Source organism: Patiria miniata, unplaced genomic scaffold (assembly GCF_015706575.1).
Source record: "Patiria miniata isolate m_02_andy unplaced genomic scaffold, ASM1570657v1 HiC_scaffold_20, whole genome shotgun sequence".
NCBI classification, from domain to species: Eukaryota; Metazoa; Echinodermata; class Asteroidea; order Valvatida; family Asterinidae; genus Patiria; species Patiria miniata.
Window position 1 is genome coordinate 38,249,691 of NW_024037059.1, and position 14,164 is coordinate 38,263,854.

The 14,164-nt window shown below is 40.8% G+C and overlaps 1 protein-coding gene across 1 annotated transcript; it reads left to right on the forward strand.

Annotated features, from left to right (window-relative positions):
• Positions 1-6,676: 6,676 nt before the first annotated feature.
• On the forward strand, positions 6,677-13,986 carry LOC119729031 (replication termination factor 2-like). Its single transcript, XM_038201522.1, has 7 exons — positions 6,677-6,860; positions 8,889-8,983; positions 10,074-10,155; positions 10,721-10,857; positions 11,470-11,548; positions 11,745-11,858; positions 12,507-13,986. Exons 1-7 carry the CDS (start codon positions 6,792-6,794, stop codon positions 12,912-12,914), a joined length of 984 nt encoding a protein of 327 aa, XP_038057450.1. The 5' UTR covers positions 6,677-6,791; the 3' UTR covers positions 12,915-13,986.
• Positions 13,987-14,164: the final 178 nt, after the last annotated feature.

Sequence of the window (14,164 nt, forward strand, 5' to 3'; positions counted from 1 at the left end):
TATAAGGGGGAATTTTTCAAGCATAAGGAATGCATATACATAAGCAGTCTGGTGTACGTACCGTCTCGGTCCGCCTCAAATTCCCGCTAACGTTAAAGGGATATTACATCCGAATGCGGCCAATTTGAAACGAAATAATGTTAATTAGGAAGAATACATATAAAAGTAGGATATAAACGTCCACACAACCATCCTTTCAAAAACTGGTCGTTTTTGTGTTATTCTTGCGAGAACCACGTGAGAGCGGATTTCGGGGATCACATTAATTTTGACTCTCAAAAATCGAGCTGTTGAGTGCTAATCCTGCCGCACAAAATGAAGCATATCGCATTCTGCGGACGTGCGAAAAACAACATTTTGTGCATTGGTGCTGTGTGTATTTTGTGACGCACAAACACAACGTGTAGCGTACATTGAATGGACACGGCTTGAAATAGGTACGCGTATGCCACAAAATGTCCGCTGCGTCCGATGAATTATAAACAACCGGCTTTTGTCGTCTATTCTCGGGAACGGTATGTTAGACATTTTTAGTTTCCTGTCAACCAGACCTTTTAAATAGGATAAGTATCAAAAATCCATCTTAACATTTTCGGGGATTTCAGGCTGTAAATGCCCCTTTAATAATGCATTATGCTAATGGCTATCACTATCGATCGTGTCATTACCTGAAATAGGGGGAAACATATGCATGATAGAAAAGGCGAGACGATGCAACGTACGTTGTGCGGAACCGAACGGTCAATTTCGTAAATTGCACCAAAATCTACCTTGCAGGTTTTGTGGTCTTGCTTAATTGATTTCCAACGCTCGAAAGCACGCCCGCCCGAGCGCATATTAGATACCATGCATCTTCATATTCAAAGGAAAATAATTTATGGTGGCAAATGTGACTGAATTTTCTTAAATTATTGAATACAGACATGAATTATGTTCTGGTTATCCTTCACATTAAAAAAAACAACCCGTTACATAGATCGCACCTCGGGATGAGCGAAGTGCGTGTCTGATCATGTCTGCTCCGAGCCAGTCGGGAAAACGATCGACTTGTGTAAACAACCCTCGGACAAAAAAAAAATATGAAAATGAAATACTCGACAATTCCCCGCAGAGTCGATGAGAGCTCTCAACCGGTCCAATCACCTGTCGAGTTAGCTGACAATAACGCTTCCCGTGAGAGACAGCTACTTCGCAAATGGTGAGAAAAAAAAACACATTGAGAGTGAGGACGTCTCTTTTTCAATTCACTTCTTGATTTTGAAACCATTGTTCACAGGGGGAAAATATAATCTATTTGCGAAAAGAGCAGTGGAGCAGATTCGTTGAAGCGTTAATCGTCGCCTATGGGTACATTACAGTCTAAGTGATGAGGTCCTTATACTCTCGTATCAGGTGTGTGCTGGAAGATTTTCTCTCTTTGCTCTGAGTTTTGTATGGAAGAGGGAATCATATTTTCGTAACCGGATGATGTGCAGAAGAGGTACAAACAGATCAGCGATAAGTGGCTGAATTCTCAGGGGATCGCGACAAAGCTTGCAACTTGTTTGCACTGAGTTGTAGCAGTCAAGTCACAAATGGGTTTTGCCTATTTTTACTGCAAAATATATTATTTGCTACCCTTGCCAATAAGGATGTATACGTTAAAGGGAAGATACAACATTTGCAAACATCACAAAACGGAATGATCAAAATTACAAAATACCTTACTGGATTGGTTGGGAATATTCTAAAGCATCCTGTAAAATCGTGGCTCCTGGTGTGCTGTCATTTTCAAGAAAAAAATGGATTTTTTTCAACGCTGGTCGGCCGACCAGCGTTGGAGAAAACTGGCTTTTTTTTTTAAAATCTGCTCAGAATTTTCATATTCCGCGTTTTCTTTGCAATTAATTACACACCTGTGCAGGGGTACAAGCCTGCTAGACTGATTCTATGATCTTACAATTCCCTAAAGTCTATAAATAACTCCGTTTTCATCTTAAGTGGGGTCAGGGAACCAGACTACAAGAACATGATTGGTTTCGTTGGTTTTTCCAGCATCTACAAGCCCAAAACGTGAAACAAGTCATTTTAACAATATTTGCTAAAACATGCTAATCCTCCAATTTATTTGTGGAAATTGCAGCAAAAGCAAATGCTGTACATACCCTTTAAGCAATTTTATTCCATGGAGGTGTTTTTTTCTTTCAAATTTTCTTTCTGTCATTTAAATGTTTTAATGTCACTGTTGTTTTTTTTATTTCGCGCAGCGGGCTTCTTTGGAAATTATTCAGAATGGGATAACCGGCCTTTGGATCATATTTTAACAATAAAAATTAAAACAAAATGATTACCAGCCAGCCATTAAAATGGGTCTGAAAAATTAACAATGTTGATGAAAAATAGAAATACAGAGTGGCGCAGTGCACGGTACATTTTGCACAAAACAATTAAAGGGAATGTACATCATTGGCTTTTGCTGTAATTTTCAGAAATGAACTATTTGAGGGGTTAGTATAATAGATCAAAGATTGTTACACTGACGTGTTTGAAATTTTGTGTTCGAAAATGCTGGAAAAACAAACTGTTCAAGTAGTCTGGTTCCCTGACTCCACTAAAGATAAAATGGATCAATTCACAGATGCCAGAAAATTGTAAGGTAAGGGAACCAGTCTAGCTGGCCTGCACCCGTTCATGAACATGTAACCAATAGCAAACAACATTTGGACTAAAAAAAAAAGGTAAATTTGGAGCAGTAGTTGAAAAATAGTTAGGTTTTTCCCACGGTGGTCGGCCGACCACCGTTGGAAATGCATACAAAAATACAATTTTCTTGACAATGACTTCACATCAGGTGCCATAATTTTACAGGATGCTTTAGACTGTCATTTACCAACATCCTAGTAAGGTATTTCGTAAAAACTTGGTAGTTTTATTTTTCGATGTTTGCAAATGTTGTATATTCCCTTTAACGTAATCCATACGCAGCAACATTGTCCAGCTGCTGGATATTAAAACAAGTGCCTTTTCTCCCTCGGACATTCTGTAAATTTAATGGTACTTACAGCCACATTTTCCGACCGAGAGGACTACCATCTTGTACAAATCTATCGTTCGGAGACAACCTTGGTGAGGGATTACCAGTTATTCAATACGAATTTGCCACTTTGGGCCAAGTTGTGCACAATCGCATCGGGCGACTATAGCTTAACCTAATTTCTTGCCATTTTTTCCCTTTAAGTACTGCAGATCCGGACACTTCGAATTCGCCACCGGGAATCTACAATTTCAAACAATCGCAAGTGTCAATTCCTATCCTCCAGGATTTTTTTGTTACCCTTTTCATCCCTCTCTGCATTGGTCACCGTGGCAACCGGGTTCTTGCATGAGTCAGCCTGTAACCGAAGCAAAGTATGGCGATGAAAGGAATAAGGCCCGCAGAATATAGGCGCGATATTACAATTGACCGTGACTCAACTGCGTATATAGCGCTCGGCCAAAAATAACAACCGCAGCGCGACAAGCTCAAGGACTGCCGAAGATTTACCCACGACCAAAATGGACAACTCATCCTGCACGATCAATCTTCGTCGGAGTTCGGACACAATATTTGCCATCAGACAACGCTCTCTGGGTGTCAAATTACACACTAGGGACTCGCTGGACAGCACTCTAAGATCAAACTAATGCATATATACACGTGTTCTCTCGATGTCTTGTTAGACTAGCTTCATTATTGAGCTTACAAACTAATATGGGAAGCCGCAAGACTATGGCATGCAATTATTGACAAGCATTGATGATTATACTTTCAAATGACTAATTCTCATTCAATTTTCACTTGGTCACTCCGCGGAAATGGTGTCGACTGCGTGGACTTTCATGATTGACGAAATCTGTTTCCTATATCTTCATGATAATGCTGAACAAAAAAAGTTAATAAATCCGTTTTCTGTTGTTTATTTTGGTTTGAGTTTTGGATAATTTTTTTTTAATGATTTAAAGGGAAGATACAACATTTGCAAACATCACAAAACGAAATGATCAAATTATCATGAAATACCTTACTGGATTGTTAGGGAATGACAGTCTAAATTTTAGCATCCTGTAAAATCGTGGCTCCTGGTGTGCTATCATTCTCAAGAAAAATGGTATTTTTCCAACGCTGGTCGGCCGACCAGCGTTGGAAAAAAAATGGCTTTTTTCAAAACCTGCTTCTAATTTTTCATAATTAGTTATTCATTGTTTTCTTTGCAATTGATTGCACACCAGTGAAGGGGTACCAGCCTGCTAGACTGATTCTCTGACCTTACAATTCCCAAAAGTCTATAAATTGCTCCTTTTCATCTTAAGTGGGGTCGGGAAATCAGACTACAAGAACATGATTGGTTTTCTTGGGTTTTTCTAACAACTACATGCCCAAAACGTGAAACAAGTCATTTTAACATTTTTTGCGATAACATACTAATCCTCCAAATCCATTTATTTCTGAAAATTTCAACAAAAGCAAATGTTGTACATTCCCTTTAAAGAATAATAATAATAGTCCTGATCTGCGCAAATCTGACTTTGGAATCAAACATTTAATCGAATTATTGCCAAGACGTTTGAGTCTGCATCGCAGACTGCATGATTGCCCGGATTAATCCTCTATAAAATTAGCATCGTTGACGCAGACTATTCTGCGTCATTGTTTACCTACGGTTGCCATGGCGAGAGACAGGCACCAACCAGTGATGACACCAATGATGCGGACTCAGCTTTTATTGTTCCTTGTTAAAATGATCGATCCTCAAGGCACTTTAAAAGGAGGAAAAAAAATCCTCCAAAATGTGTCTTGACTCAGTCTGATAGAATCGGCTATATGCGTTACTTTTTGAATGCCAAGGTTTTAAAAATAGCCCGTATATATGAAGATGCACTGTGCACGCCAGATCGATGATGACTCATAGGCAAATGCTGTGATGAAATCTCACAGTGGAATCATAAATCATGTTCTAGCTTTGCGTCTGCAAATGTCAGCAACGATGCCGTTGTTGTTATAACAACCTTCAATGATTGATAATGCTTTGGATATTTTTACGTGATCTTGATTTTAAAATATATATATAATTAAAGCACTTCACACAAGCAATATAGTTTTTAGTCCTTTGCATGATGTAATAATCGTCATTTTGGTAATTTATGATTCCACTCAGATGCTTTTGTAAAAATTAATTGGAATTATCATATAATATTATTGGTGTTACTGAATATGAAATCATAATACTGTTTAAAAAAAATACGTAAAGATTAAATGACTGTAATTAAAAATATATATAACGATATCCAAACATTATGCCCTTTGAAAAGAAGTTAATATGTTGAAATCTCTCTCCAAAAAAATCTTTACAGATTATTATATTACACACTAATCCTTAAAGTGGTCGAAAAATAACGGCACCACCTTTAAATAAATCAAAGCGGCAACATTATATTCATCAATGGCCCCTCCTTTCTCCCATCAGCCCCGCCCACACCAATCGCATCCTCCAACCCAACCCCATGCCCTCTGTTAGGCCTTGCTCAAGCCGCGGTATATAGACGAAGCACAAGAAAATTCAGTTTGCCCCGCCTGCTCGTAAAATCGATTACTACTCACTGTTTTTCCTTTGCTTTAAAAACGCAGGAATACTACTGTACCTCTTCAATGAACTTGAAAGATCTACCTACCTGTACGATTTCATCCTGTTCGCTACACCTAAGATTTCACCGTCACTTCTGCCCGTCGAATCTGTTTAAAATTGAATGATTTTTTTTCTCCAGTCCACAGTACACGACGCGTAAATTCTTGTCACTATTTTTGTCACTAGTCACGTTTTCCAGTAGACGTCCCTATTCTCATTATTTTTGTGTGCTCCTTATTAATGAGGCTCCTCCGTCTCTCTCAGCACCAGAAAAGTGCTGGCTGGAGGCGTGGTTGTGTGAATCGTGCGTGAAATGAAAATGTCGTCTGCAAGTAGGCCTACAAAATGACGCGAGATGGCGCTGCGGCACAAGACGGTATCCACAGGGAGCAAAAATGTAAGAATTTCTAGAAGACGGATCATCCAATTCTTTCCGTGAAAAATCGAAAGTAATTTTTACTGGGGTAAACAAATTAAAAACACATGACTTTGGAAAATTTAGGAAATTATCTGGTCGCGCCCGCCGAGGAAATTTATTTGACCGAATTTCAGCAAAATGTAAACACTTATCCGCACTATGCTGAGTCACTTTTTTGATTGTGCCCACGATATTGGTCTCAATATAACACACACAAAAATGGGAGGGATTTGCTTCAGTGGGAGAAGTGAGATATTGGGTCATTTATCCTCTTTTTAAAATTGATTTCAAAATAAGATAATTATATTTTGTTGATCGTACCTTTTCAGTTACTAATGGAGATCAATGGTTTACTTACAGCTTTGAAGAGGGCGCTATTTCATTTTAACAGACCTACACCGCCAGAAACTGAGGGGATGGGGGAAAAAATCAGGATCAACTCGGTGTTTGTTTAAAAAAAACACGTAACATTAACATCATGTACTTATCGTATTTTCTTGAAGTTAAACACTTTCGAGAGACGGGAAGCAACATTATTGAAAGTGATCGCTCATTTGATTTACTAATAGGCCAGACGCTAGTAGGAGAGGGATCCCTTATTTTTCAAGACACCTGTCGTTGGCGGCGCTGTTCAATAACTCCACAAAATTGTTTCGTCGCATCACAAATTACATGAATTACTTTGCGATTGTTTTCTGAGAATATTTGCCCATTTAATTCAGTCTGCAAACATGGGATGCGACGGGGGAACCATCCCAAGACGAGATGAACTCGTGAGATTGAAGAAAAAACCGGAACAGGTAGGATTTCTGGGGGAAACTGGTTTTACAAAAACAGATATTTTCGTCGTGCAATATTGCCACACTGCTGCAAGTTGAAACGAACTGAGCAGTGAGTGACATGATGTGATGAACATGCTGAACGTCATCATATGTGTCACGCCCCAACTATCGCATCGGTCCCAACTATAGTGCGGCAGTTGGGTCGGCCCAACTATAGTTAGGACTGGAGTTACGCCGGATGCTTCATGCTTGATAGATCTTGTTGGATTAAATGTTCCGCGGCGCTGGCACCGTGTATTCGTCGTGCATGCATGCCGCAAGGCTGGCCGGTCACGTGGTACTGCCTAGTTGGATGAGTTGTCCAGCTGCTGGGTTTTATTATCCAGCAACATTTTGCAAAATTCAAAGATTGCCATTGCCGGCCAACTATAGATGGGCCCCACCCATAGCTACTGTCAAAGGTCCCAAGTCGGACATGTAAGCAGAGCTGTAGAGAATGTTTTATAGTCGTACATCAATGTAAACTATACTGGGACTGCCAAATAAAAATATTGCGGTGGCCCAACTACAGATGGTCCCCACCCATAGATCATTTCATTGGTCCCCAGTAAAGTCAGATGTGTATTAGAGTTGTAGGGAATGTTTTTTAATCGCAGTGGCTATTGTTACGGCAGCCGTAACGCATTTCCCATTTTCTATCGTTACGGTAGACTGCAACCATGCTGCAACCTGGCAACTTTTATAAAAAAAACATGACAAGAAAATATAAAATTAGAAGGAAAAAAGTGAATTTGAACTTTATGAAATTCGGACTTTATTTCCCTTTTAAAAAAAATCCTCCAAAGCCTCAGGTTAGAAAAGGAAAAAAATTCGAGTGCAAAACTGAGATTCGAACCCGCAACCTCGCGGTGCAAAATCCTACTTTCTATCGGCTGAGCTGGCGCACTGCTCGACAAAACGTGGGGAAACAAATAATTATATACCTGCGTGCGTATCAAAAAAATATCGTAGAGGGCGCTAAACAACGAGTGCCGTAACGATAGCCACTTCGTTTTTTAATCGTACAACAATGTACACTATAGTTGGGACCGCAAAATAAAAAGATTGGGGTGGCCCAACTATAGATTCGCCCCATCAATAGCTAATTTCAGTGGTCCCTAGTAAAGTCAGACGTGTATCAGAGCTGTAGGGAACGTTTTATGGTTGTACATCAATGTAAACTATAGTTGGGACACCGCAAAATAAAAAGATCGGAGTGGCCCAACTATAGATGGGCCGGCCCAACTATAGATGGGCCAGCCCAACAATGGAACTTACAGTTGGGACCGTCCCAACTATAGTTGGGACAGGCCCAACTATAGTTGGGCCAGCCCAACTGTGGAACTACAGTTGGGACAGGCCCAACTATAGTTGGGACAGGCCCAACTATAGTTGGGACCGATGCGATAGTTGGGGCGTGACATATGCATTGTTTGGGCTTAGGAGGTCGATCGCGTTGCGCGATGGGTCGATGCTGTAGGATATCTCAGACTTTACTTCCATTTTTAAAAAGAAATCCTGTAGTGTTTAAAAGAAAAGGTGTTCGACTGGTGCGGTGGCAGATTGATTGACCGAGCATAGCTAGCGAAACGCCAACGCGATCGACCGGCAATGTCATGAATGTCGATGACGCACATCGACCGAACGTGCACAACATCATCGATGTTGTCGAACAAAACGTGATTGTCGAATCTTGAACTCAAAAGTCTAATTGAGTAACATTAAACCAAATTACCAAGGACAAGGTATTACAAGATAAACCATTTTTCAACTTTTATCTGACATTTTCTACCATCATTGACCATGTCTACACTTATGATTTTCAGTGAATTCACGCAAGTTTTGATCCTGTTATGAAAGTGTTAAACATAGCCTACTTTTTTTGAAAAATATCTGTGTACATAGCAAATCAAAATTAATTTCCTGTAACACTAACAGACTCATATTTTTTAGAGGATCAAATTTCTTATTTGCGTTTTCTAGCATTTTTGTCTGACTTGCCCACAGGTTGATAAAAACATGGAACGAATGGCCAAATGGCTGCACTGTGCAATCAGCCAGGAACGACTACGGCAGCCAATCATGGCTTGTGAACTGGGAAGGTAAGTGCACCTACCATCCCCCCCCCCTACCCCTTCCCATACCCCACTCCCACCCCCCCACCCCACCCACAAATCCCCTTTTGTTGACTCCTCTCTGCTTCAGTCATTGTAAACCAGAATGTCAGACAAGTCGACCGTTGAGACAACTCGACTCGGGACAAGTCGACCGTTGAGACAACTCGACCGTTGAGACAGGGCGACCGTTGAGACAACTCGACTCGGGACAACTCGACCGTTGAGACTGCTCGACTTAATGGAAATGAATACACGTGGAGCAGAAAAAGTTGCACAAATCTGTGGCAAGACCGATCACGGGTGCGGTGCGGGCATACTCGATGTACAGAGGGCGTCGCGTCGGGCCGGTGGGCCCCGCCCGCCCGCGAGGACCGGGCCGGGCCCGGCACACGGGCACGTCGACCGGCGCGGCAAATGGGCGCACAGGCCCGGCACAAACGATGTCACCGTGCACGGTACGGCCACGTTGACTGATCGGGGATGAGATAAGTGGGCGCACAGGCCCGGCAAAAACGATGCCACCGTGCACGGTACGGCCACGTTGACCGGGGATGCGTGCACGTGGCCTTGAAAAAAACGAACGATGTGCACGGACAATCACGCTGCGCTATATCGGCTCTGTTATATGCAACAACAAAAAAGTCATGTGTCATCACTCCCAAACGGCGCCGTCAAAATCCCCGGTACTATCCCCGAAACTAGGCCCAAATCATGCGAGGCGACTTGTCTCAACGGTCGACTTGTCTTTCCATTTATCGTACATACGGTCGAGTTGTCTCAACGGTCGAGTTATCTCAACGGTCGACTTGTCCCGAGTCGAGTTGTCTCAACGGTCGACTTGTCTGACCCCTGTAAACCAAACTTATGTTGGTTGATTTGGTAGTGCGAAGACTTTCTTATTATTCAATTTTGTGCCCTTTAACTTTTTCAGTTCTGTACCTGGGATAATCTTTTCTCTTTTTGGAATGTTAGAAAAGGAGTAACTTTCTAAAGAGCCGAATTGTAAGAATTTTTTAATGTTTGTTTCTCATTTGAAATCACCGATATTTGGTTCAATCTGAACTCCCCTTTGTAGATTGTACAACAAGGAATCCTTATTGGAATATCTGCTGGATAAGTCGACGTGTGACTCTGCACAGCACATCAGAGGGCTGAAGGTAGGTCTCGGTCAAGATGTGTTCGGAGGATTCTCAAACTGTGTTCCCACAGTATTTTCTGTATGTTCTCGCAGTGTTCTAGCATTTCTATCAAGTACCGAAGTGAATACATCACGCGCACAATGTGTGTGTAAAAGACATTAGCGCGTGATTCAGCCCGTGAACCAACACACGCGAGTATTCCATTCGTTTGCACTACAGTTTCTGGTTCTAAATGACGTCACACTTTAGTACTCAATTGAGTTCACACCATGTCAACACAGTATTCATACAATGTTAACACCAGGCTCAAACGTTGTTCACACAGTATTCACACCACGCACACGCTATCTTCTCACTATGTTCGCATTGGTCTAATGGGAATTGTTGAAGTGTTTTACCTCCCTGACGCCATGATTTAAATCTTGTAAAACAACATTCTCGGTGGCAAAATATACAACACAAAGCTGTTATATCACTTTGTGCCCACACCTTGTTGCACTACTCTCATGCAAGTACACTGCATGTTTGTTTGTTTTTTTATTTCAAAAGTTGTATTAGTCACTGTTTTCTTTATGTTGTTCAGGATGTGAAGGAGTTGAACATGACTTCCAACCCCGCCTTTGAGAAGAGTGGACAGCAGAAGGAAGATTTGTATCTTGAAAATGGCACTACACAGTACATCTGCCCGGTAACAGGACTGCAAATGAACGGACACTACAAGTAAGAACAACATGTCGTCTTCCGTTGCTTGCTTGAAAACTTTCTATTCTTGAGAAACCGTTTTCGGTTTGACTCGGAACATAAATTTACAAAACTCCAGTCGTTTCTGAGGGCCTTTCATCTACCATAAGTTGGATATTAAGATTGATATTTTTCATGGCAGGATTTCTTCAGTCATGTCTCGTGGAGATTGCAGTTGATTTGCACTGTCTGCTGAGCTTAGGCCAAAAACCAAAAGTCTCCGGTTTCTGGTATGCGCGCGCGTCGCCGTAGCCATGCGCGTCGGCAAAATGATTATTTTTTTCCAATGAAAGATGATGTCTCAAAACCGCCAAACTCACTGGTTTGACTGGAATCCTGCTGCTGCACAATTTTAACATGTTTTTAAATGGGGTTACGATCGAGATTAAGCTTTATGTGGCCTCTCTGGACTCCCATATATTTGCACTAAGTTTAGTCGGGCACCATTTGCAGTCATCAGCCGACATTTGAAGAAAAAAAAACGTAAAAAAAAAAAAAAAAGCCGCGTCGCCGCACCACTTTTTGGGCAAGCTCCATACAAGAAACCAGAGACTTTTTTGGCCTTATCAATGTTTTTATTGTTTTTTACAGGTTTTGCTTTCTGTGGGAATGCGGCTGTGTCTTGTCGGAGAAAGCTCTGAAGGAAGTCAAGTCCGATGTTTGTCACAAGGTAATGTTATAGGACTGTCTTAAGAAACATTTAGGAGAAGGAATGGCAATTACGAAGGAATGAATGCCTATGTCAATAGCCAGTAACTTGAGTTGAGTCTGGACAACTCGTGAATAACTCGTGCATGACTTGTTAGACCCCAACTACGTTTATGCGTACCAGTGATAACATCGTGTTCTTCCTTTACTTCATCCAGTGCGGTGCTGCATACGACGTGGACGATGCCGTCATCATAAACGGAAGCCCCGAAGAGGTCGACGACCTGCGATCCAAGATGGAGGACAAGAGGGCGAAAGCAAAGGCTGAGAAGGTAAAGACACAATGTATTGGAGATGTGCATGAACAAATGAGGGCGCTATTTAGCCTAACATTCACTCGTTTCCACTGCGTAGTGTCCAAGAGTGCTGGTGACCGCTGACCTCTTTCATTAAACTTTGTGAAGCATCATTGGTAGCTTTAACTGCCGTCATCGATGAAAACTTTAAAACCAATTTTTTTTGTGTCAAATGTTGAACAGAACAATGATTACCTGTAGCTTAAAAAGGTGCATTCCCTGTGCTATTTTCAAATTTCATCTAGAAAAATTGATTCCTTTTCTCAATTGCTATTTTGGTAGTGATACAAAAGTAATTCATATTTGTATGAGACAAATCTACCGAAAAAAATCAGCCCACTTTCATTTATTGAATTATTACTTTACAAATTTCGAATTACTTGCGGCCCCACAATACTTCCGTTCTCATGGGTTCTGCTGGTTCGATAATGTACGGACCGGAACCAGCCTTCGTTTTCAGAGGGTTTTAGATGCAAAAAAAAACTTTTGAGAAGGTTTTTTCCTTTTTTTTGGAATAAAATATATAATTTGAAAATTTATGAAAACAATTTTTTTTTTGAATTGACTTTGTTGAAGAGCACAGGGATCTCAACTTTAATCTTTGTGATTTTTGTCTCCTTGCAGAAAGCGAAAAAGGCGCAGAAGAGAAAGTCAGAGGTTCCGTGCACTGTGACCTCACCCACTACCGACGACCAACCATCCACATCAAAGCAAATCAAAACGGACTCAGAGAAACTGACCAATGGGACACCAGGATCATCCAAACTGACCAATGGGCAGCCAGCATCTTCCAAACCGACCAATGGGGCGGCAGGACCGTCCTCAAAACCAGCCAGTGGGCAGAAGGCGGCATCCGGCAAACTGACCAATGGCAGTGCATCATCTTTGAAATCAACCAATGGCAGCAAAGATACGCCCTTCGATCACACCAAGAGTGCCGTCTATAAGTCTCTCTTCCTACCCAAAGATCAGAAAGGCATTAACAAAGCACATTGGGTGACCTATAACCCTTACTATGCTATGTCCAAGTAAAGATAACATTAAACGCGTTGAACAGTTGGCCCTTGTGATTGACTTGTGGTAAGCAGGTGTGAGATTTTCAGACTTTTGTCTGAAATGAGACTTTCTGAATCTGAGAGAAAGACATTTTCAGCATAGAAAGAAATGCATCTTTCAGACTTTTCATCGAATTTTCAGACTATATTTGAAATTGACAATTTCATCGCTGGATAAGTAAATTTTATGATTTTATGAAATTTTTATGAAACCATAATCATAGAACCTTAATAAGGGTGGTACCGCATTCGTGCACATGTTGTATGCATTCTTTAAATTCAAGTTGAGCATGCAAATCACCAGATTTTTGTGGAGCGAAAAAGATGTTGGTTGTCTTTTTGACGTACTGTTTTGAATTTGGACCAGTGTCCTATGAAATTTGGACTCCTATGAAATCTGGTGTCTTTTACCTTATATGGACTCAAACCCTCACAAGTGACCATTCACTGATCTTTATGTTCACTAAGGCATGCACAATACATCCAACGAGTCTGTATTTCATAGAGTCCAAATTTCTCACCACACCGGTTTTGTATAAACCTGTCCTATTTCTCATCGGTATTCCATACACCAACTTTATAGAATGTATGTCATACACCCTTTTGACAGTCTCTCAAAAAACTTGGATACCCTATTTAAGAAAGTCTAGCTAACGACCTTATGACTACATCATCGCTGGCATCAAATGTGTAGGCCCAACCGTATAAAAAGAGTGGTCTTGGGCCCTGTATGGCTTTAATAGTTAAAAGCTGATCAGGCTGCACGGACAAGCTTGAGCTACTTGAATGGATTCTTATGTAACATCTTGGCAACCTCCATGGTATTGATGCAAAAGCATTTCCACTGAAATTTTGTGAAAATTTTAGGAGAAATTTGAAGGTTGACGTCAGATATGAAAATGGGAAAAGGTATTTGGCACATTTGCACTCATCTGTGTTCCATAGCTCCATGCTTAAACCTCTTTAAATAGCAATTTTTAGCATACTATATTTAGCTTTTGTACAAAGTGTGTAGAAAAATTGTAAATAAATAAACAACAAAAAAGATATTGTTCTTTTCTGCTGTCTTTGTTTTCCATTGTTAAGACTGTTACTAACTTAAAAAAAATAATCTTAGTAACTACAGTGAAATCTCGATCAGTCAAACTCAAAACAACTGTAAAGTCAACAAATAATCCATTGTCTTCACTTGTCTTAACAATGATATGCAACCCTGCTTAACTCAAA

Excerpts from the sequence above, each read along its gene's own strand:
- LOC119729031 (XM_038201522.1), top strand. The coding sequence starts at position 6,792 with ATGGGATGCGACGGGGGAACCATCCCAAGACGAGATGAACTCGTGAGA. Across the intron at positions 10,156-10,720 it reads AGCACATCAGAGGGCTGAAG|GATGTGAAGGAGTTGAACAT; the intron begins GTAGGTCTCGGT and ends TATGTTGTTCAG. Across the intron at positions 11,549-11,744 it reads AGTCCGATGTTTGTCACAAG|TGCGGTGCTGCATACGACGT; the intron begins GTAATGTTATAG and ends TACTTCATCCAG.